General features: G+C 47.1%; 1 protein-coding gene across 1 annotated transcript in view; it reads left to right on the top strand.

Annotated features, from left to right (window-relative positions):
• LOC149284958 (uncharacterized) overlaps positions 1–25,310 on the top strand; it is a 130,126-nt gene extending 104,816 nt beyond the window's left edge. The window contains exons 4-5 of the mRNA XM_089495895.1: positions 23,528–23,899; positions 25,177–25,310. Of these exons, the coding sequence (XP_089352021.1) occupies positions 23,528–23,899; positions 25,177–25,310 (506 nt within the window). The remainder of the gene's footprint in view (positions 1–23,527; positions 23,900–25,176) is intronic.
• Positions 25,311–25,592: the final 282 nt, after the last annotated feature.

Consider the following 25,592-nt stretch of genomic DNA (forward strand, 5'->3'; position numbering starts at 1 on the left):
CCCCAAAAAGGCCTCTTCTGCAGTCCTTTATGGCCAGAGCTTCCCTGGGTCAGAGGCCGTCTCCTCAGCCGTAGAGAAGGGTTGCTCTGAGTGTAAAGGAGGAGGAGGTCCAAGGGCTGAGGGAGGGAAGGCAATGGGAAAAAGGTCAGTGCCAATGGCCATGGAGGGCAGAAGGTGACAATGCCTAGGAAACTCCTCTGAGTCCCAGCCCTAGGAATGAGTGGCAGGAGTGAGTCCAGGGGGCTGAGGGGGTCTCCTTTCCCAAAGGGAGAGGAAAGGACCGGTGGGACCCTCCTCAGCTAGGGCCCAAAGGGAGGGTCTCTTTCCCATCTCTCTCTCCCAGCCCCCAAAGCCCAGCCTCCCCACTGTCCCTGAGTCCCTGCCTCCCCTTCCTCAGACCCCACAGGCCCCTTCCTTCCTTCCTTCTTTCCTTCCTTCCTTGTACCAAAATGAAATGCCAGAGGTACAAACGGGCACACTTCCTCCCTTTTGGCCCATGGAGCCTGGCGTCCTTCTCACTCTGAAGCCTCTGGGAGAGAAAGAAGAGCCTCTCAGTTCAACTCAGGCCTCAGAGAAGGTTCTGGAACATTATTCCCCACAGTCACAAGCAGCACAAAATGGCCGCCGGAATACAAAATGGCCTCCTTAGTCTCAATGCTTGGCAGTTGACAGTTCGAGGCCTTCAGGGAACCCAAAATGGAGGATGAAAGGGCCCCAAAGTCGGAAGGGACCCCAAACAGGATTTCTGATCCTAAAGAAACGTTTTCGTGATGGCACCCGATGGCTGTGAGAACACAAAAAGTCCCGAAACAGGACTTCCAAACCTTAACAACACCTAAACATTTCCCTGATGCTATTGAAAGGAGGAACCTGATCTCCTCTTTAATTACGATCAATAGTGAGAGATATTAATATTGATATTGATTTTAAGAGTGCCCATCGTCCACAACCCAGCTCAGGTCTTGACCGCTCAGGGAGGCCAGTCCAGCTGCAGGTGGCCCTACATCCGTCCTACTTTCCTTTTGTATTCCTCCTCTTTTCCCCATCATCAGCCCCTTTCCCAAGAAGGCTGCATCCGCACTATAGAAATAAGGCACTTTGACACCGCTTTAACCGCTCAGCGCTATGGAACCCTGGGATTTTACCTTTGGACACTTAGCCTTCTCTGCCAGAGAATTCTCATGCCACAACAAACTACAAATCCCAGGATTCCGCAGGATGGATCCAGGAGAGTTAACACACTTTAGAACCAGATTATTTCTGTAGTGCAGATACAGCCTGAGTCAGTTGTAAAAGGGTAGAAGTACCCAAGTCAAATTTTTATCGTTAAAAATGGTTTTGCTTTTTTTAAATATAAGCAGTTTGTTTTTCAGTATAATCCTTATTCTTCTTGTTGTTCATTGTTTGTATGTTTCATTCTTGGTAATATGAGTTATTCTGGTCTGCCTCCTTCCTTCTTGCCTGAAAATCTATTAATAAGGAAACTGGGGAGACTTTAAAACCTCCCAAAGGAGCTACTTTTGGCCTTTTTGGGGGGAGAAGCCTCCTCTTAAAAGCCAAAGCCCAATGTTTGTGAAGAAGAAGAATAAGGCTTGTATTGAAACTATCTTCCCCATTTCTGATCCCTTTTAAAACCCATGTTCCCCAGAAGGAGCAGAGCTGTGTAATAAGAAAAACCTCTCAGAAAAGAGACACAAAAGACCCACAAAGAGACACACTTCCTTCCTTTTGGCCCAAGGAGCCTGGCCTCCTTCTGACTCTGGAGCCTCAGGAGAGAAAGAGAAACCTCTGTTCAACTGAGGCCTAAGAGAAGGTTCTGGAACATTATTCCCCAAAGTCACAAGGAGCACAAAATGGCCACTGGAACACAAAATGGCTGCCAGAACACAAAATGGCCACTGGAACAAAAAATGGCTGCCAGAACACAAAATGGCCACTAGAACAAAAAATGGCAGCTGAAACACAAAATGGCTGCCTCTGCCTGAGTGTTGGCATTTGGCAGTTTGAGGCCTTCAAGGAGAGAGAGAGACTGAGGGGAAGAGAGGAAGGAGGTCCTGGAGGAAGGGGGCTTGGGAGATACAGGGCCTTTCTGAGATATTTGGTGTTCGCTTCCTAACAAAGGTGTTTCTGGCCTCATAGAGGATTTGGGGGAAACTGGATCTGAAAGGCAGTAGTAGACTTTTCTCTTTCCAATGGGATTTAAAGTGTATTTCCTGGACTGGATCCCCCAGCATCCACATGGCCAGAAAGAGGAGGGGTCCTGCCCTGCAGTAAGACCCCTCCAATCCCTCTGAACCAAGGACTACAACTCCCATGTCTTCTTTCTTTCTTTCTCTCTCTCTCTCTCTCTCTTTCTTTCTTTCTCTCTTTCTTTCTCTCTCCCTAGCTGCCTTGTGTTAGTGGTGTTACTGTTCTTGTTGTCGTTGTGTGCCTCCAAGTTGTTTCTGACTCATGGCAACCTAAGGGAAGCCCTTCGCAGGCTTTTCTTGGCAAGATTTGTCCTGAAGTGGTTTTGCAAGTGCCTCCCTCTGAGGCTGAGAGAGTGTGAATTGCCTAATGTCACTCAGTGGGTTTCCGTGGCCAAGCGGGCATTCGAACCCTGGACTTCAGGGTCATAGTCCAATGCTCCAGTCTCTTTCTTGAGGCTTTGTAGTTTTTTGTGGTGTGGCTCCAAATCATTGCCGACTTCTGGGGAGCCTCTCCTGGGGTTTCTTGGCAAGAGTTGTTCAGAGGAGGTTTGCAATTGGCTTCCCTGAGGCTGAGAGAGTGTGACTTCTTGCCCAAGGGACCCAACTGGTTTCAAGGTGGAGTGGGGCACTGGACCCTGGCCTCCAGAGTTGTAACCCAACACTCAAACCACTGCACCACACTGCCTCCCATTCCCATGTACAACCTGGGAAATGATTGCAGACTTTTTCTATTCTTCATGTGTGTCTTCAAGTCGTTTCCAACTTATGGCAACCCTAAGGCAACCTTATCATGGGGATTCCTTGGTAGGTTTCTTCAGAGAGGGGTTGCCATTGCCATCCTCTAAGGCTGAGAGAGTGTAACTTGCAGAGGGTCACCTAAGTCCAAAACACACTGCAGCAATAATCCAGTCTGAGACTGCTTTAACTGCCCTGGCTCAGTGCTCTGGTGCCACAATAAACTCCAATTCCCAGGATTCCCTAGCACTGGGCCAGGCCAGTTAAAGCGCTCTCACACTGGACTATTGCTGCCGTGTGTTTTGGACCTTACTTGGCCGCAAACTGTCCATAGCCTGCAATGCATCTCCTAATTCTGTTGGCAGTCCCTCCCTCCCAACACTTTCTCATTTCCCCCCAAAACCAGAGCAAAGCTGGCAGATGGAAAGAGGTTTTAAAGCAGCATTTAAATCTGCCATATTTGTTTTTAAAAGACTAAATGTCCCAAATGCTATTATCAGTTTTGTAGCTACTGTTACAGAAAGACGTAGAGTGCAAACTCCTCAAGTACCTTTATTTTCTGGAGTGAGATGGGCTTTTCCAACTGACTCTCTGTGATGATCTCCGGTGGTTCAAGCAGCCAATCTGCGGCCCTGTAATAATAATAATAATAATAATAATAATAATAATAACAACAACAACAACAATAGTTTTACACCCCTCTCTTCAGCCAAAAGGCTATTAGAGTGGCTTACAAATTGTTAATTAGACATTTAGACATTATGGCTCTTAGCCCAGGAGACCCTTAACTTCCTTAAATCACGCTACCATCATCCAGTGAATTATAAGAGGATTTCCCTTAACCTTCACTGGGACCGGTTAAGGAACCTTATTTCTACTTCTTTACTGATCTTCCTAAACATCAACCGAGCCAAGATACGTGTAAAAGGAGCGTTGAGTAGTAGATACTCCAAGGAGATATTCATTACAAATAACAAAATATAACTGAAATGTAAGTCACACAAGGTATTAAGAATCTTGCAGGTACAATACTTGTAAGTATATAATATTCAATTCATACAAGCTATTAAAATAATAAATAAACCTAAGCGTCCAATTCTGAGACTAACTTCCAAGATCCGCTCTTTAACTCTCTCTCTCTCGATCTCCAACCGACACAATTCCCCCAACTGTCTCTTGGTCTCTCAGGCCTTATATCTCCTTCTCACGGAAGCTTCCAGAAGGACCTTTATCTTGCTCTCTGATTGGTCAAGAGAGCCTTCCGTAGCAGTGATGTCATTCTGCATTTGCATAAACTTCCCTTTTCTGCCTGAAGAAGACCTCCATTGACTGGAGCCCAGTCATTACACTTTCCCAAGGCAAGGCTTGCCCCTATTTCCCAATGTTGTTCTTGGTGTCTGCCTCCCAGTTGTTTCCAGGTCTTATGGTGACCTTATGGGAGTCTCTGAAGGGGTTTTCTTGGCAGGTTCCTTCAGAGTGGGTTTCCCATGGCCATCCTCTGAGGCTGAGAGAGTGCGACTTGCCCAAGGCTTCAGTTCTTTTGGAAGCCTTTTTACTTTATCTTCTAGAAGGCAGCTGAAGTGTTGCTTCTTGCTCTGAAGAATGAGAGGAACCTTCTGGTATCCAAAAGGCTAAAATTCTCTGGAGTTATGTCTGATAATATGTATATATAGGATTGCAATACCTGTTCATTTATTAAAAGATTTATAGCGCATCCTAACGTTAGGAAATGACATGTATGTGACCACAAGATAGAGCTGTAAGCTAAGTATTGTCAACAATCAAGTTCCAGTGGCAGTTAACAGTTGACACTTGCATCATGGAATGTTGATGCTGTCAGTGTTCTTCTGAGAGAGTATGGCAGTTATGACACTTGGTGTTAGAGTTACTGCTTCTCTGGTTTTGTTGTTATGGTTGTTTGGTTGACAAAGTAACTTATTAATTAAAGCCCTCATGTAGAGTGAAAGCTTGAAGTGCTCTTGTCGTTATTTCTCAAGCTGGGAGCTCAAGTCCGTTTGCAGTGATGAAGAAATATTTTCCTTCTTGGCCTGAATACCTTTGCAGACATCTCTTCAGATTCCTTCTCCCTGGCGTCCTGTTGACGTGGTTCAACTCTACAGGTGATTGTGGTGGACACAGTGCATCTTTCCACGCCACAACACCCATATCATAGAATCTCATAGCTATGTCCTTTAATAGCAGTTAACCAAATTAAACAGTATATAAAACAAAAACTTGAAACAAGCTGGACAAGGTAACTGTTGCATGGATTTGTAATTAGTTGACTGGCCGAACCAAAGGGTGCTCAGCAATGGCTTCTTTTCGCCTTGGAGAGAAGTGGCCAGTGGGGTGTCCAGTGGGGCTCTGTCCTGGGCCTAGTGCTATTCAACATCTTTATCAATGAGTTGAATGACATTAATGGGGGCATACATATCAAATTTGCAGATATCATCAAACTTGGAGGACTAGCTAATACTCCAGAGGACAGGATCAAAATTAAAAGGGCCTGAACACACTAGAAAGCTGGGCCAAAGCTAAGAAAATGAAATTCAACATGGCGAAATGGAAGGTACTGCACTCAGGGCGGAAAAATAAAATGCACATATATAGGATGGGGGACACCTGGATGAATGAAACTACATGTGAAAGAGATCTATAAGTCCAAGTAGACCACAAGTTGAACATGAGTCAACAGTGCAACACGGCAGGTAAAAAGGCCAGTGCAATTTTAGGCTGCATCAGTAAAAGTATAGTATCTAGATCAAGGGAAGTAATAGTGCCACTCTATTCTGCTTTGGTCAGACCTCACCTGGAATATTGTGTCCAGTTCTGGGCACCACAATTAAAAAAGATGTTGACAAGTTGGAAAATGCCCAGAGGAGGGCAACCAAAATGGTGAAGGGTCTGGAAACTATGTCCTATGAGGAACGACTATGAGAGGTGGGGATATTTAGCCTGGAGAAGAGAAGGTTAAGGGGTGATATGATAGCCCTGTTTAAATATTTGAAGGGATGTCATATTGAGGAGGGAGCTTGCTTGTTTTCTGTAGCTCCAGAGAACAGAACCCGAAACAATGGATGCAAGTACAGGAAAAGAGATTCCACTTCAACATTAGGAGGAACTTCATGACAGAAAGGGCTGTTCGACAGTGGAACACACTCCTTCCTCGGAGTGCAGTGGAGTCTCCTTCCTTAGAGGTCTTTAAGCAGAGGCTGGATGGCCATCTGCCACTGATGCTTTGATTGAGAGTTCCTGCATGGGAGTGGGTGGACTGGATGCAGTCTCTTCCTACTCTAGGTTTCTAGGATTCTATGATTCTGAGATCACAATGGGAAAGTCTCAATCCTTCCATAAGGAGCATCAGCTTGAGGTCGCAACAGGCCAATCTCTATCCTTCAGGTAAAGAGCGCCACCAAGAAGTCACAATAGTCCCCTCTCAATCCTTCAGGCAAGGAGTATGAACCTGAAGTCACAATGGTCCATTCTCAATCCTTCAGTCATGGAGCATCAGCCTGAAGTCACAATGGTCCTGTCTCAATCCTTCAGGCAAGGAGCATTAGCATGAAGTCAGAATGGGCCAATCTCAATCCTTCAGCCAAGGAGAATCAGCCTGAGGTTGCAATGGGCCAGTCTCAATCCTTCAGGTAAGGAGCATCAGCCTGAGATCACAATCAGACAGCCTTAATGTTTCAGGTAAGGAGCCTCAGACTGAGGTCTCAATGGGCCAGTCTCAATCGTTCAGGCAAAGAGCATCAGCCTGAAGTCATAATGGGCCAGTCTCAATCCTTCAGGAAAGGAGCATCAGACTGAAGTCAAAATGGGCCTGTCTTAATCCTTCATTCAAGCAGCATCAGTATCAGATCACAAATGTCCCATACCAATCATTCAGGCAAGGAGAATCAGTGACTGGCCCATTGCAACCTCATACTGATTCTCCTTGAGTGAATGATTGGTATGGGACATTTGTGATCTGATACTGATGCTGCTTGAATGAAGGATTAAGACAGGCCCATTTTGACTTCAGTCTGATGCTCCTTTCCTGAAGGATTGAGACTGGCCCATTATGACTTCAGGCTGATGCTCTTTGCCTGAACAATTGAGACTGGCCCATTGAGGTTGCAATGGGCCAGTCTCAGTCCTTCAGGTAAGGAGCATCAGCCTGAGATCATAATTGGCCAGTCTCAGTCCTTCAGGAAAGGATCAACAGCCTGACGTCACAGTGGGCCAATCTCAATTCTTCAGGTAAAGAGCCCCACCGAGAAGTCACAATAGTCCCATCTCAATTCTTCAGTCAAGGGACATCAACCTGAAGCCACAATGGGCCAGGCTTAATCCTTCAGGTAAAGAACAACAGCCTGAGGTCACAATAGTACCGTCTCATTTCTTCAGAGAAGGAGCACCACTCTGAACTCATAATAGTCCCATCTCAATCCTTCGAGCATGGAGCATCAGCATGAGGTTGCAGTGTAACATCTGGTGGATTATAGGATGTCCATCCCAGTTGAAACAGCCCCTTCCCTCCAGGTTTCAGCCTTGGGCAAGGAGTGTGGAAAGAGCTTCAACATCAGAGCTACTCCTCTTTTACCTAAAAAGAAGCAGATGTACAAAACACACACACACACACACACACACACACACACACACTCTTTGATTCCTCCTCTGAAATTTCATGGCCCAAGAGGGGAGAGGAGGCCTGGCAGCCAGAGGAGCCTTGGTGCCTTTTTGGGCCAGGAGGAGGAGGAGGAGGAGGAAGGCTTGGAGGAAAAGTGTGAGGAGGAGGAAGGCTTATAGGAAGGGCCTTAGGAGGAGGAGGGCTTTTAGATGAAGGGCCTGAGGAGGAAGAGGAGGAGGGGAAGGAAGGCTTGGAGGAAGAGCCTGAGGAAGAGGAAGGCTTAGAGGAAAGGGTGGAGGAGGAAGAGAAGGCTAAGAGGGAGGGCCTGAGAAGGAGAAGGAGGAGGAATGATTAGGGGAAGGCCCTGAAGAGGAGGAGGAGGAGGAGGAGGAGGAGGAAGGCTTGGAGAAAGAGCCTGAGGAGGAGGAAGGCTTGGAGAAAGAGCCTGAGGAGGAGGAAGGCTTGGAGGAAGAGTCTGAGGAGGAGGAATGCTTAGAGGAAGGGACGGAGGAGGAGGAGGAGGGCTTAGAGAAAGGAATGGAGGAGGAGGAGGAAGCTTAGAAGACAGTCCTGAGGAGGAGGAGGAGAAGGCTTGGAGGAAGAGCCTGAGGAAGAGGAAGGCTTAGATGAAAGGATGGAGGGGGAAGAGAAGGCTAAGAGGGAGGGCCTGAGGAGAAGGAGGAGGAAGGATTAGAGGAAGGGCCAGAAGAGGAGGAGGGCTTAGAGGAAAGGCCGGAGGAGGAGGAGGAGGAGGAGGGGGGCTTTTAGAGGAAGGGCCTGCGGAGGAGGAGGAGGAGGAGGAGGGCTTAGAGGAAGAGCCTGAGGAGAAGGCAGGCTTAGAGGAAGGGACGGAGCAGGAGGAGAATGCTAAGAAGGAGGGCCTGAGGAGGAAGGCTTAGAGGAAAGGCCTGAGGAGGAGGAGGAGGAAGGCTTAGAAGAAGGGGCTGAGGAGGAGGAGGAAGGCTTATAGGAAAGGCCTGAGGAGGAGGAGGAGGAAGTCTTAGGAGAGGCCTCTGGAAGATTCTTCAGGGGAAGAAGGAGAAGCAGAAGGAGAAGAACAAGGGGCTCCTGGGCATGCGCAGAGGCCTCAGAGGGAAAAGCCACAGGGAGAAATAGCTCTTGGTTAATGTTTCTTTTTATTATTCATAAACTTTATTTATTTATAAAGACTTATAAAGAGTTACTTGTATAGACTACCTCAGGGAGTCTCTAAATTATAGCATCAGGAAAACGGTTAGGTGTTGTTAAGGTTGGAAAATCCTTTTAGGGATCCCTTCTGACTTTGGGACCCTTTCAGCCTCCATTTTGGGTTTCCTGTTGGCCTCAAACTGCCAAGCGTTGAGGCAGAGGCAGCCATTTTGTGTTCTGGCAGCCATTTTGTGTTCTACCAGCCATTTTGTGTGCTGGTTGTGACTGTGGGGAATAATGTTCCGGAACCTTCTCTGAGGCCTCAGTTGAACAGAGGCCTCTCTTTCTCTCCTGAGGCTCCAGAGTCAGAAGGAGGCCAGGCTCCTTGGGCCAAAAGTGTGTCTCTTTGTGTGTCTTTTGTGTATATTTCCTGAGAGGGTTTTCTTATTACACAGCTCTGCTCCTTCTGGGGAACATGGGTTTTAAAAGGGATCAGAAATAGGAAGATAGTTTTAATACAAGCCTTATTCTTATTCTTCATAAACATGGGGCTTTGGCTTCTAAGAGGAGGCTTGTCCTCCCAAAAAGGCCAAAAGGAGCTCCTTTGGGAGGTTTTAAAAGCCTCCCCAGTTTCTTATTAATAGATTTTCAGGCAAGAAGGAAGACCAGACCATCTCATATTATCAAGAATGAAACAAACAAGCAAACATATAAACAAACAAACAAGGATAAGGGACTGTTTGGGGACTTTTTGTGTTCTCACAGCCATCGGGTGCGATCAGGAAAACCTTTCTTTAGGATCAGAAATCCTGTCGGGTCCCTTCTGACTTTGAGGCCCTTTCATCCTCCATTTTGGGTTCCCAGAAGGCCTCAAACTGCCAACTGCCAAGCGCTGAGGCAGAGGCAGCCATTTTGTGTTCTGGTGGCCATTTTATGCTGCTTGGTACTGTGGGGAATAATGTTCTGGGGACTCAGGGCCAGTGAGGAACCTGGGCTTTGGGGACTGGAAGAGAGAGTTGGGACAGAGACCCTCCCTTTGGGCCGTAGCTGGGGAGGGTCCCACCCGTCCTTGCCCCCCCCCCCTTTGGGAAAGGAGACCCCCTCAGCCCCCTGGACTCACTCCTGCCACTCATTCCTAGAATGGCTGGGACTCAGAGGAGCTTCCTAGGCATTGTCACCTTCTGCCCTCCATGGCCATTGGCACTGATCTTTTCCCATTGCCTTCCCTCCCTCAGCCCTGTGGACCTCCTCCTCCTTCGCACTCAGAGCAACCCTTCTCTACGGCTGAGGAGACGGCCTCTGACCCAGGGAAGCTCCGGCCATAAAGGACTGCAGAAGAGGCCTTTCTGGGGCTGCAGGAATCAGGGTCTTTGTACTGAAGGTAGGCCTTTATTCCTGGAGCTGAAAGAGGACCTTTGTTTAAATGTTTCAGTCCAGGATTGTGTGGAAGGGCTGCAGCTGAGAGACTGAGCCCATGCTTTGCTGCATAAAGTCTCCAAATCAGTCTCTGGCAGCATTGTCTTCCCAGAAGGTGGAAGTGAGATTTCCAGACCCCAGACACATGGTCCTTTGTGTGGGGAATATGTGTGTATGTGTTGTTTACTAGAGCTTTGTGAGGTATTTGTTTTACTGGGTTTATAAAATGAATTTACATATGTCCTCTCTTCCCAAAAATAAGCATAATCCAGGATGCAATCTTTAATCTTAAACCTATACATATATAGAATTTTGTTGTATCAAGTGCAACACATTCAGTGGTGTACATACCTTTTAAAAGTAAACAAAAAGAAGTGAAAATGAATGTGATTTTGACAATGGGTCTGTTCAGAAACATTGCACACAAATATACATATAAGGATTTCTGGATGGCCTCAGCAAGCAGAGAGAGGAGGTGCACACCTCATGCTCTAGCTATGACTGACAGACACAAACACAGCAGTTAAACTTAGAGAAACAGTCTCATTTGCAAAAAAGTAATAATTATTTTCACCAGTGTCAAAATGGGGATGGGGGCATGATGAGGGGAGGCTGTGGATCAGATCTGTAAAGTAGTGCATATCTTATCCAGTCCAGGAGCTAGATCTTCTCTACATGGGACATAAAACAGGTCCTTCTCCTCCTCCTTCTCTACATGAAAGAGTAGTCTAATTCTCATCCGTGACTTTGAAACAGCATTTCTTCATTTAAAAAAACTGAGGTGGCATGAATCCCTAGAGATTAGACCCACTGAACCCATAAGTGACTGGCGAGTCAACCTAAATGTAAATCCAACTGATACAGTGATTCTTCTCTGATCAGGACAAAGCATAGTACAGGTTCCAGGTTAGGATTTAGTCCTGCATGTGTAAATCAGGTGCTCTCTTCCCATCAGCCCAATCCTCTGGTGCCCCCCAACCCTGGGAGGAGGGCAGGATACAATGCAAGGGGAGCAAGAAGAGAAGAGAGAGCTCCTTTCCTGCCCTGCCTGACCAGGGTCCTCCCTGGGGGATGGAGGGCAACTGGTTTGGGAGAATGAGGGGCCACCAGGCCACACAGCCTGACTCAGAAAAACCCTCCACGCTCCAGTGTTGTTCTGGATGGAATGAGGCTACAACTGGCCATTCACTGACCCAGGTCCTACCATAGAGTTGTGGATGCCATCCCGCATGGCCATTCCATGCCTGCTGAGAGTGTCGGGTGCGAGGTATTAGAGAAGCATCCAGCCGTGTTTCTGTAGCCAGAAGCAAAATGAAGACATCTTCCTCTGAGGACCTCTGGGTACTTGTGGAGATGATGCACTCATTTCACATCTAGCAACAGGGACATAGACAAGGCCCTTTCCAATTCCCCATCCGCTGATCCCCCACCACTCTCACAAGGCATAGAATAGCTGTTGTGTAGGGGAACTGCAGTGAATCTATGCTAGGTCCAGGGGGCTTTGTTTGGTGCACAGGGAGGAAAGGGATACCCACCTCTGCATTCGCCTAAAGGAGACATATATAACCTGCGTATGTCATCAGCAGGATGTCGTTCTCTGTGTCCTTGAGCGCTGCCAGGTCTCTTACCAAGCCTATCCTAACCCTGGTCCCTTTTGTCAGGAACTTCATCTTGGCCCCTTTGTACACGGCTTAAGGGCCTCTCTTGCTGGAAGTGACCCAAGTGCAAGACCACCAGGACCCCTGCCCACCTGATGGCTGACACAGAGGCCAAGCGGAGGGAGTTGGGCTCCCAGAGAAAGAGGATGCAGAGTTACAAGAACTCTTTGGTGAGTCTAGGTTCTTGACTATTAGTTTCATCTGTGTCACTACTGGGCCAGTTTATGAAAGCAAGCGGAGAACATACTCTCCCAATTTAGCAGAGACAGTCCTGGTTAAGCCTCTCTCACCCCACTTTTTCAGGGACCTTTAAAAATACCCCATCCCACTTTCCCCCTTCTCAGCTCACTTCAGTTCCTGAGTGCCATTCACTTTGCAGCCCATCAACTCAAAAGTGGGGAGAGGAAAAGAAAGGAGACAGGATATGCCCTTCCCAAAAGGCTGAAGCAAAAGCAAACTGATGTGTCCTTCCTAGCTTGTGTGATCTTCCTCATAAACAACTTTGGCCATCTTCACCCCCTTCTGGATTGCTTGTCCATATGTGTCTTGCTTTTCCAATCTGTGAAATGTTGGGGGATATGGGACAATGTCTCTGGTTCTAAATTGGGGGTGGGCCCAGTGGCCCTTATTAAAAATGATGTTTGCCTCTGAAATTTGGCAAGAAATATCTAAATGCACCACAATTCTTTGGTGGCTAAATGTACGATATGTGCTGGGATAGTGAGTATCCTAATCCATCCTCAATATCCCAGCCAAAATTTAAAGTTTATTTCCTGGACTGATTTCTGAAGTGATGAAATACTAATATTTCGGATGCACCATGTGCTTTCCTCCCCTTTTGCTTAGTCACTTCTGGATGAGGGCTATTTTCTATTTCAGGTGACCTTTGCAGATGTGGCAGTATATTTCTCCGAGGATGAATGGAATCTGTTGACAAAGAAACAGAAACATTTGTACAGTTATGTAATGATGGACAATTATGAGAATGTGGCTTCTGTAGGTAAGGAACCTGAATCCATTGCTCTTTCTATAAAGACTGAGGGTCCTTTTATCCTATATTATTATGTTTCTATGGTTCCACTAGAATAATAGAATCATAGAGTTGGAATAGACCACAAGGGCCATCCAGTTCAACCCCCTTCTGCCATGCAGGAATACACATTCAAATCACCCCCAAGAGATGGCCATCCAGCCTCTCTTTAAAGACCTCCAAATGAGAGAACTCCACCAGACTCTAAAGGAGTATATTCCACTGTCAAAGCGCTCTTACTGTCACAAAGTTCCTCCTAATGTTTAGGTGGAACCTCTTTCCCTGTGTCTTGCATCTATTGTGGTGTCGCCTTTTCTCTGTAGCAACAAAAAGCAAGCTTGCTCCTTGCGCAACATGACAACCTTTCAAATATTTAAACTTGGATATAATATCCACTCTTTATCTTCTTTTCTCCAGGCTAAACATAACCAGCTCTTTAAGGTGTTCCTCACAGAACTTGATAGTTCCCAGACTCTACACCACTTTGGTTGCTCTTCTTTGGGCATGCTCCAATTTGTCAACATCCTTTTTGAATTATGGGGCCCAGAACTGGACACAGGATTATTCCAAGTGAGGGCTGACCAAAGCAGAATAGAGTGGCACTATTACTTCCCTTGATCTAGAAACTATTCTTGCATTGATGCAGCCTAGAATCACTTGGGCCTTTGTAGCTGCCGCATCACACTATTGGCCCATGAAGAGATGGAAGGGCGACACAAAAATCCCTTTTTCTCTAATGTTTCTTTTACAATCTGAGCTTGCTTAGTTCCATGGTTGATTCCAGAGGACCTTTATTACCTGATTGCTGGAGTCTGGGGAGGACACCCCCAAGTGCTATGCTTTTAGGGGAATTTCATACTTAGTTCAAAGGAGAGATTGGGGCAACAGGGACCTCAGTAGTTCCGGACACCCCCCCCCCCGGCATTAGACAAATTCCGTATATTCCCGAGCCCTATTTAAATGAATGAGGCGCCATTAACCCTTATGAGGCATGCCGGCCCTTTTCCCAGTGTGACTTTTAGTGTATCCTGAAATCCGTGTAAGGCATGCCCGCGTATGACGCAGGTGCACTCTACACTCAGGCACACACATATAGGTGTTCACGCACAAAAACTAGGTAACAAAGGTGGGACTGGTGATGTTAGGCTTTGTTAATGGTAATACATAACCTAGACAGAACTTGATTCCAAGTGCTGACAGTCCAGAATGGTGAGAGAAATCAGTAACTCCCATGGCAAGTGTAGCTGGCAAGTGTACTGAGGTGTTTAGCAATGTAAACCAACAGAGTGCCTGTCTGCAACTGGACTGACGCTAAAGAACAGCCAGTTGGTATATTTATACTGAAATTGTTGCTAGTGGGCAGAACTTGAGTTTCTATAAGGTTTAAATCGTTTCAGAAAGTTTCCTGGTTGGGGAAAATATGGTCCAAAATCAAATGGAATAAAATGGGTGCTTGGTACAAATACCTAAGACATAAGGGATTAGCACCCCAGTTCTCAGGTCCTTCTTGGCTCTGAATTCCAGTCCCGTTCACAAGCCAATGTACAACACAATGTGAGCACGATGCTCCCAGATGTAGCTCAACAATAACATAGCAGAATATGGAAAGAAATTTCCAGATACAGTTGTTAGTAATGCACTGACCACTTTTCACACTTAAAAATAAGTCACAGACACAGTTGATTTCATCTGAATCTTTGGAGGTTTTTTATCTTGAGTTGCAAAATAAAAAATATTTGCAAGCTCTCCTCTCTGACTTCCATCATGTTCACTGTCTCTTGTATAAACAACTACACTGCTACCCCGGGTTACGAAATTAATTCGTTCCGCTATTCCTTTCGTAAGCCGAAAATTTCGTAACCCGAAACGCTTTTCCCATTGAAAATAACTAATGCGTTCCATGACCTCAGACTGAACCTGCAAGTCAAAACAAAGTCACAATAGAGGCCTATTAAGCTAAGTACCCTACAATACAATGTAATACAAAGTTGCCTGAGGCACTAAAGAGCTTAACAATGACTGGCAGGTCCATTCTAAACTTTCTAATGATCTTAACAATGACTGGCAGGTCCATTCTAAACTTTCTAAGGATCTTAACAATGACTGACAGGTCCATTCTAAACTTTCTAAAGGATAAAGAAAAAAAGTTTTTTTCTCTCTTTGATGGTTCTGGCATCTCAGAGTCAGGCAGGAGGAGGAGGATGAGCTCTCAAATCATCACACCCATGACCAAAGCACCCCAAATCTAAAAAAGCAACCCCATGGTCACACTCTCTGGCCCAAACTTGCAAAAGTCCCACCCCACACTCTCAAATCATCACAGCCATGGCCAAAGCACACAAGAACTCAAGCCCATAGGCCAGAAACCCAAAATCTGAAAATGCCACCCCAAAGTCACACTGTCTGGCCCACATCAAAGCAAGGCCAAACATGCAAACCTCACATCTCACACTTTGAAATCATCACACCCATGACCATGCCACCCCAGAACCCAAACTCAAAGGCCAGAAACCCCAAATCTGAACATGCCACCCCATGGTCACACTCTCTGGCCCACATCAAATCAAGGCCAAACTTGCAAAAATCGATGCCCACACTTTGAAATCATCACACCCATGACCATGCCACCCCAGAACCCAAACTCAAAGGCCAGAAACCCCAAATCTGAACATGCCACCCCATGGTCACACTCTCTGGCCCAAACTTGCAAAAGTCCCACCCCACACTCTCAAATCATCACAGCCATGGCCAAAGCACACAAGAACTCAAGCCCATAGGCCAGAAACCCAAAATCTGAAAATGCCACCCCAAAGTCACACTGTCTGGCCCACATCAAAGCAAGGCCAAACATGCAAACCTCACATCTCACACTTTGAAATCATCACAGCCATGACCAAACCACCCCAGAACCCAAACTCAAAGGCCAGAAACCCCAAATCTGAACATGCCACCCCATGGTCACACTCTCTGGCCCACATCAAATCAAGGCCAAACTTGCAAAAATCGATGCCCACACTTTGAAATCATCACACCCATGACCATGCCACCCCAGAACCCAAACTCAAAGGCCAGAAACCCCAAATCTGAACATGCCACCCCATGGTCACACTCTCTGGCCCAAACTTGCAAAAGTCCCACCCCACACTCTCAAATCATCACAGCCATGGCCAAAGCACACAAGAACTCAAGCCCATAGGCCAGAAACCCAAAATCTGAAAATGCCACCCCAAAGTCACACTGTCTGGCCCACATCAAAGCAAGGCCAAACTTGCAAAAATCGATGCCCACACTTTGAAAACATCACAGCCATGACCAAACCACCCCAGAACCCAAACTCAAAGGCCAGAAACCCCAAATCTGAACATGCCACCCCATGGTCACACTCTCTGGCCCACATCAAATCAAGGCCAAACTTGCAAAAATCGATGCCCACACTTTGAAATCATCACACCCATGACCATGCCACCCCAGAACCCAAACTCAAAGGCCAGAAACCCCAAATCTGAACATGCCACCCCATGGTCACACTCTCTGGCCCACATCAAAGCAAGGCCAAACTTGCAAAAATCGATGCCCACACTTTGAAATCATCACACCCATGACCATGCCACCCCAGAACCCAAACTCAAAGGCCAGAAACCCCAAATCTGAACATGCCACCCCATGGTCACACTCTCTGGCCCACATCAAATCAAGGCCAAACATGCAAACCTCACATCTCACACTTTGAAATCATCACACCCATGACCATGCCACCCCAGAACCCAAACTCAAAGGCCAGAAACCCCAAATCTGAACATGCCACCCCATGGTCACACTCTCTGGCCCACATCAAATCAAGGCCAAACTTGCAAAAATCGATGCCCACACTTTGAAATCATCACACCCATGACCATGCCACCCCAGAACCCAAACTCAAAGGCCAGAAACCCCAAATCTGAACATGCCACCCCATGGTCACACTCTCTGGCCCAAACTTGCAAAAGTCCCACCCCACACTCTCAAATCATCACAGCCATGGCCAAAGCACACAAGAACTCAAGCCCATAGGCCAGAAACCCAAAATCTGAAAATGCCACCCCAAAGTCACACTGTCTGGCCCACATCAAATCAAGGCCAAACATGCAAACCTCACATCTCACACTTTGAAATCATCACACCCATGACCATGCCACCCCAGAACCCAAACTCAAAGGCCAGAAACCCCAAATCTGAACATGCCACCCCATGGTCACACTCTCTGGCCCACATCAAATCAAGGCCAAACATGCAAACCTCACATCTCACACTTTGAAATCATCACACCCATGACCATGCCACCCCAGAACCCAAACTCAAAGGCCAGAAACCCCAAATCTGAACATGCCACCCCATGGTCACACTCTCTGGCCCACATCAAATCAAGGCCAAACTTGCAAAAATCGATGCCCACACTTTGAAATCATCACACCCATGACCATGCCACCCCAGAACCCAAACTCAAAGGCCAGAAACCCCAAATCTGAACATGCCACCCCATGGTCAGGCCCATTCTAAAGGATAAAGAAAAAAAGTGTTTTTCTTATCTTTGCTGGTCTTGGCATCAGAGTGAGGCAGGAGAAGGAGGAGGAGGAGCTCTCAAATCATCATAGCCATGACCAAAGCAACCCCAAATCTAAAAAAGCAACCCCATGGTCACACTCTCTGGCCCACATCAAATCAAGGCCAAACACATCTCACACTTTGAAATCATCACACCCATGACCATACAGTACAAAAGTGTTTTTCTTATCTTTGCTGGTCTTGGCATCTGGTCCTGGCATCTCGGAGTGAGGCAGGAGGAGGAGGAGGAGGAGAGGGGCAGCCCAAAAAGCCAAATTTAAACCAATTCAAGCAATTTAACCACTTCAGCCAATTCAAGCAATTTAACCACTTCAGCCAATTTATCCAATTCAAGCAATTTAACCACTTCAGCCAATTTAGCCAATTCAAGCAATTTAACCAATTCAGCCAATGCCACCAATTTAACAAAGTTAACCATTTTTTTAAAAAGAATTTGGTGTTTTTTTTTAGGGTCACCTTTTTTTTAAGGGTCACCTTTTGCCTTCTTGGATGACGGTTCTCCCGCTCTAGGGAAGAACTGGTCCAAGGATGTCTGCTTTTGCCGGCCCTTAAGCAGGTTCTTAAAATGGCTAAGGCAGACATTATCAAAATGGGCAATGGCATGGCTGGTGAGCACCTGCTCAGGGTGGTGCTTCTCCACAAAGGAAGCCACATTGTGGAATTGCCGCAAAATGTCTTTAATTTCTGCCGTTGGCAGAGATGCCCCCGCAGCCTCCTCCTCCTGGCCCCTGTCGAAATGGAGCACGTCTTCATCCACGGCCGAGTGTTGCATCGCCGCCAAGGCCTTCAGGTCCTCTGTTGTCAGGTCCTCGTTGTGCTCCTCGATGAGTTCCTCCACGTCCTCGTTGTCCACGTCGAGTCCCAGGGACCTTGCGATGGAGACGATCTCGTGCACCTCTTCCTCTTCACCTGGCTCAGCACCCTCGGACTGTGACCCTTCCAAGGAAGAAGCATCAGGCCACAGCTTCCTCCACGCAGCAATCAGGTTGCGCCTGGTGATCGCCTGCCAGGCCAAGTCCACCATCTTTAAGCACACCACGATGTCAAAATGCTGCTTCCAGAACTCACGAAGGGTCAGCTGTGTGCTCTCGGTCACATCGAAGCAACGCTTGAAGAGGTGCTTGGTGTACAGCTTCTTGAAGTTGGCGATCACCTGCTGGTCCATGGGTTGCAAGAGGGAGGTCGTGTTGGGTGGCAGAAACTGGACCTTGATGAAGGAGAACTCCGCGAGGATGTCCTTCTCCAGGCCATGCGGGTGCGCAGGAGCATTGTCCAAGAGGAGGAGGCACTTCAGGGGCAAATCTTCTTCCTCCAGGTACCGCTTCACTGTCGGGGCGAAGACACTGTTGATCCACTCGACGAAAAGGAGGCGTGTCACCCATGCGCGGCCATTGGAGCGCCACATCACTGGCAACCTGTCCTTCTGGATGTTGTGTGCCTTGAACGCCCTGGGATTCTCGGAGTGGTACACCAACAGGGGCTTGACCTTACAGTCCCCGCTGGCATTGGCACACAACGCAAGTGTGAAGCGGTCCTTCATTGGCTTGTGGCCTGGCTGTCTCCTCTCCTCCTGGGTGATGTAGGTGCGGCGAGGCATCTTCTTCCAGAAGAGGCCCGTCTCGTCGCAGTTGAAGACTTGCTGCGGGACGTAGCCTTCCTCCTCCACCATGGCCTTGAACGCGACGACGAATGCTTCAGCGGCCTGGTGGTCTGCGCTGGACGCCTCGCCGTGACGGACGACAGAGTGGATCCCGGTCCTCCTCTTGAACCTGTCGAACCAGCCACGTGATGCTTTGAAGTCCGGGGTGGCTGGCTCCTCCTGCGAAGAAGTTCCTTCGCCTGCCTCCTTGCTGGCCAGGTCTTCGTAGATGGCGGTGGCCTTCTCGCAGATGACCGAGGTGGTCACAGTGTCCCCGACTCGCTCCTTTTCCTTGATCCAGAGGAGAAGCAGGCGCTCCATCTCCTCATGCTTCGGTGTCCTCTGCTTGGCGATGGTCGTCACGCCTTTCGCTGGAGCCACAACAGCTCTGATGGCCTCCTTCTGCTTGAGGACAGTGCCAATCGTCGATGGGTTGCGTCCATACTCCTTGGCAATGTCCACCAAGCGCACGCCCCTCTCGTGCTTGGCAATGATGTCCTTCTTGTCCTCCAAGGACAAGGGAGCCCTCTTCTTCTTCTCACCGCTTGGCTTGGGAGCCATACTGTACAGTAGCTCAAGCCTAAAAAGGACAAAAGGCACAGGCACTGAGCAAAAGCCACAATTGGAAACCACCCCCACCCCCATGGTCACACTCTCTGGCCCAAACTTGCAAAAGTCCCACCCCACACTCTCAAATCATCACAGCCATGGCCAAAGCACACAAGAACACAAGCCCATAAGGCCAAAAACCCCAAATAAGAAAATGCCACCCTATGGTGAGAGTCTCTGGCCACATGTGACCATAGCCAAAGTGTTAAAAGTCTCACACCACACTTTGAAAACAGCACAGCCATGAAGAAATCAAAGCAGCAAATGAAGCCCATCATCCCCAATTCAGAGCATGCCACCCTAACAGCAAAAAACCCCCAAAAAAGCAACCCAGCAGCTCTAACCCATCATCCACACATCAGAGCATGTTACCCAAACAGCAAAAAACCCCCAAAAAAGCAACCCAGCAGCTCTAGGCCATCATCCACACATCAGAGCATGTTACCCAAACAGCAAAAAACCCCAAAAAAAGCAACCCAGCAGCTCTAACCCATCATCCACACATCAGAGCATGTTACCCAAACAGCAAAAAACCCCAAAAAAAGCAACCCAGCAGCTCTAACCCATCATCCACACATCAGAGCATGTTACCCAAACAGCAAAAAACCCCAAAAAAAGCAACCCAGCAGCTCTAACCCATCATCCACACATCAGAGCATGTTACCCAAACAGCAAAAAACCCCAAAAATGCAACCCAGCAGCTCTAGGCCATCATCCACACATCAGAGCATGTTACCCAAACAGCAAAAAAACCCCAAAAAAGCAACCCAGCAGCTCTAACCCATCATCCACACATCAGAGCATGTTACCCAAACAGCAAAAAACCCCCAAAAAAGCAACCCAGCAGCTCTAACCCATCATCCACACATCAGAGCATGTTACCCAAACAGCAAAAAACCCCAAAAAAAGCAACCCAGCAGCTCTAACCCATCATCCACACATCAGAGCATGTTACCCAAACAGCAAAAAACCCCCCAAAAAGCAACCCAGCAGCTCTAACCCATCATCCACACATCAGAGCATGTTACCCAAACAGCAAAAAAACCCCAAAAATGCAACCCAGCAGCTCTAACCCATCATCCACACATCAGAGCATGTTACCCAAACAGCAAAAAACCCCAAAAAAAGCAACCCAGCAGCTCTAACCCATCATCCACACATCAGAGCATGTTACCCAAACAGCAAAAAAACCCCAAAAATGCAACCCAGCAGCTCTAGGCCATCATCCACACATCAGAGCATGTTACCCAAACAGCAAAAAACCCCAAAAAAGCAACCCAGCAGCTCTAACCCATCATCCACACATCAGAGCATGTTACCCAAACAGCAAAAAAACCCCAAAAAAGCAACCCAGCAGCTCTAACCCATCATCCACACATCAGAGCATGTTACCCAAACAGCAAAAAACCCCAAAAAAAGCAACCCAGCAGCTCTAACCCATCATCCACACATCAGAGCATGTTACCCAAACAGCAAAAAAACCCCAAAAATGCAACCCAGCAGCTCTAGGCCATCATCCACACATCAGAGCATGTTACCCAAACAGCAAAAAACCCCAAAAAAGCAACCCAGCAGCTCTAACCCATCATCCACACATCAGAGCATGTTACCCAAACAGCAAAAAACCCCCAAAAAAGCAACCCAGCAGCTCTAACCCATCATCCACACATCAGAGCATGTTACCCAAACAGCAAAAAACCCCCAAAAATGCAACCCAGCAGCTCTAGGCCATCATCCACACATCAGAGCATGTTACCCAAACAGCAAAAAACCCCAAAAAAAGCAACCCAGCAGCTCTAACCCATCATCCACACATCAGAGCATGTTACCCAAACAGCAAAAAACCCCAAAAAAAGCAACCCAGCAGCTCTAACCCATCATCCACACATCAGAGCATGTTACCCAAACAGCAAAAAACCCCCAAAAAAGCAACCCAGCAGCTCTAACCCATCATCCACACATCAGAGCATGTTACCCAAACAGCAAAAAACCCCAAAAAAAGCAACCCAGCAGCTCTAACCCATCATCCACACATCAGAGCATGTTACCCAAACAGCAAAAAACCCCAAAAAAAGCAACCCAGCAGCTCTAACCCATCATCCACACATCAGAGCATGTTACCCAAACAGCAAAAAAACCCCAAAAATGCAACCCAGCAGCTCTAGCCCATCATCCACACATCAGAGCATGTTACCCAAACAGCAAAAAACCCCAAAAAAAGCAACCCAGCAGCTCTAACCCATCATCCACACATCAGAGCATGTTACCCAAACAGCAAAAAACCCCAAAAAAAGCAACCCAGCAGCTCTAACCCATCATCCACACATCAGAGCATGTTACCCAAACAGCAAAAAACCCCCAAAAAAGCAACCCAGCAGCTCTAACCCATCATCCACACATCAGAGCATGTTACCCAAACAGCAAAAAAACCCCAAAAATGCAACCCAGCAGCTCTAGGCCATCATCCACACATCAGAGCATGTTACCCAAACAGCAAAAAACCCCAAAAAAAGCAACCCAGCAGCTCTAACCCATCATCCACACATCAGAGCATGTTACCCAAACAGCAAAAAAACCCCAAAAATGCAACCCAGCAGCTCTAGCCCATGATCCACAAATCTGAACATGCCAGTAGCAAAACCCACAATCCACACTTTGAAAACACCAAAAAAATAAAAATAAAAAAAATAAAAATTAAAAAAAAAATTAAAAAAATTTAAAAAAAATAAACAGCACCCCAGCACCCCAGAGCAAAAGCATGGTCACACTGTCTCAGCCCACCCCACCCCACAAGAAGAAGGTAAAAATCCATCAACCTACCGGTAGAGAAATTGCTGATGGCCGGTCTTGATCCGAAGATATGGCAAAGCCAGAAAAAGTCCAAAAGTCCCAAGGCAGAAAGCTAGGAAAAGTCTGAACCGCAACCAAGACTAGAGCTCCAAAGAGACTCTTTGTCACCAGTCCGCAGGGCCAGACAAAGGGGGCAGATTGATGGAAGCCGGCTTTTATTTCTCAAGGCAAGCCACCCCCCCCCAATTTCGTTAGCCAATGCAATTGATTGGCTTGATTTCGCAAGCCAATCACTGCTGCTAACGAAATTCAAAAATCGCGCCAAAGCTAATCCTAACCCAGCCCCCTGGGTTAGCCGTTAGCCCTTTAAATCCCTGGAAAGCCTATCGCTGCACTTTGCATCATTTGAATTTCGCGCCGAAAAGGATTGCGTAACCCGAAGAATCTTTCGTAACCCGGGACAGGTTTTTCCAAGCCTCGTTTTTCGTATCCCGAATATTTCGTAACCCGGTCCTTTCGTATCCCGGGGTACCAGTGTACAATTCAATCCTATCCACAGCAATCCACATGTGACCTGTATGCTGTACTGGTTGTGATTCATTTCCTGATGCCACACTATGAAGCGTCCTCTGCAGTTAGCTTGCATCATGCCATGTGCTCTGACTCAGCACTCTCTGGCCATCTCACAGGATATGATGCCACTTTTCAATCAAGATATTTTTACACATGTTTAAATGAATATTTATTCAACAGTCTCTATGACTATCTGCTTCTACTGATTACCTCAAGGTAGTTCCCCACAATCTCCTCTTTGCCAGCTCCTCTGAGTAAGGATATAATCATTTCATGGATTTGGGGCACCTGCACCAGAATCATGCTCAGGTCACCCACTCCAACTCTATTAATTTAATCTCAAATAGGGAGGCGTGAACGTAGGGCTAAATATTGGGCTAACACTTTCCTCTCTTAACTCTGAATTTCAGTATTATCTGTCATTATTTTTCTTTACAGAAGAACTTGTCAGTCATGAGAGAGTCCACACATCAGAGAAGCCATACAACTGCCAGAATTGTGGGAAACATTTTATGTACAAGTCTATCCTTGTCATGCATCAAAGAGTCCACACAGGAGAGAAGCCATACAAATGCCAGCATTGTGGGAATTGTTTTTCTCGGCAGTCAACCCTACTGACACACCAGAGAATCCACTCAGGAGAGAAGCCTTACAAATGCCAGCATTGTGGGAACTGTTTTTCTCAGCAGTCCCACCTACTGACACACCAGAGAATCCACACAGGAGAGAAGCCTTACAAATGCCAGCATTGTGGGAATTGTTTTTCTCGGCAGTCTCACCTACTGACACACCAGAGAATCCACACAGGAGAGAAGCCATACAAATGCCAGCATTGTGGGAAATGTTTTTCTCGGCAGTCTCACCTACTGACACACCAGAGAATCCACTCAGGAGAGAAGCCTTACAAATGCCAGCATTGTGGGAACTGTTTTTCTCAGCAGTCTCAGCTACTGACACACCAGAGAATCCACTCAGGAGAGAAGCCTTACAAATGCCAGCATTGTGGGAACTGTTTTTCTCAGCAGTCTCAGCTACTGACACACCAGAGAATCCATACAGGAGAGAAGCCACACAAATCCAAGCAGTGAACGAACTTTATTTTTGTAAAGAAGGAATACAAAAATCTTTTTTCAATCCAGCAGTGCTAAGAAAAGGCCCTCATGATTTTATTTGTACGGTTTTTATGTCCATATGTCTGTTTATGTTATATTTTGTTAAGTTTAGGTTTTCATTGCTACTAGTATAGATAATCGCTTTGGGTTATAAATTTGGCTGGGGATTATGGGCCGTGGTTTAGGTTAGTTAGATGGGGGACTGGGATTTATTGCAGCTAGCTAGAATAGCAATGATAGCATTCAGAATTTGTGGGATGTTGGCTGAAGAAAGTTGGGGACCGGTAGTAACAGAAAGGGAACTAGCTTCTTCGAATGTCTGGGGCGGGGAGAGATTGTGCGTGTGAGAAGGATGGCAAAGTGGGGCTGGTTAATAGTGGGGGATAGATGATGGTAATTGTAGGTGGGGGCTAGGTTTGGTAGAAGGTGTAGTTTTAGGTTTTGGAGTTTCAGTATATTCTTTGGCTTGGGGAGGCCAGTTCTGGCTTAAACACTGAATTTCTGGCTGTGTTTTCAATAAAGGTCTTTGTTATTTCAACACATTGGACTCTTTGATGCACAGAAGTTGTGAATTTGCACAAAACTGACCCTTTCTTCTCCCCTCAGTCCTCAGCAACATTCCCAGCCATAAGAACAGCAGAGGCAAACACACATACATCTATATATATATCTATATATCTATATACATACAGTATACACAGAGAAGCTATTTCCAAAGCAGAGTCTTCCTTTCCTGCCTTTCCTGGGCTCCATTGCGGCCTCTTCAAAATCTCCTCAAAAGAAGGAAGGAAGGAAGGAAGGAAGGAAGGGGAGGCTGCTGAACCCCCGGCGCGCTCCTTCCCTTCCCTCAAAGGCCGCCAGTGGAATAAACAGCAGCAGCAGTAAGGCCCTGGTGATCCCTGCACATGATCAGAAGGGGCTTTTGGAAGTATATGCACATGCGCAGTTTCAGATTTTAAGGCAACTATTGACAGTGCTGAACCATATCCCTCAAACTCAGCATCTTAGAGGGTATTAAAACTGAGAACAGGTCGACATGGAAGCCAAGACCCATGATTGCTCCTGCATTCAACTATGTTCCAGACTGCAATCTGCCGTGTCCATTGGACCTCAAGGGGAGCCACCGAGAGCCAAACAAGCTCCCTTTCTATAGCCCTGTCCTGGGTTTTCCGTCGGGGTCATTGGATTCCATGGTAAAAGGCCTGGCAGGAAAGTAGCTGAGACTTACCTTCGCCAAAGTATAGTTTCCTGCTTGTTGGAATAAGCTTTCAAGCACTCGCCGATGTGGTCGCCTATCTCAACAGACAGCTGAGCATAGGATTCTCCAGTTCTTCCACCAAGTGCCCCTTGCCTGGGTTGTCCAGATCTTGTATGGCCTTCCTGACTGGCTGCATCTTCTCTTCGCACTGAAGAGGGGAACAAACAGAGAGGAGCCATGTGAAAGTGAAGGGTTGGAGGGAAGGTGGGAGGAATTTTTTTAACTTGCCTATTGCTTTGGA

The sequence above is a fragment of the Sceloporus occidentalis genome, unplaced genomic scaffold, assembly GCF_023333645.1.
Source record: "Sceloporus occidentalis isolate IW3139 unplaced genomic scaffold, rSceOcc1.0.p SCAF_86, whole genome shotgun sequence".
Lineage (NCBI taxonomy): Eukaryota > Metazoa > Chordata > Lepidosauria > Squamata > Phrynosomatidae > Sceloporus > Sceloporus occidentalis.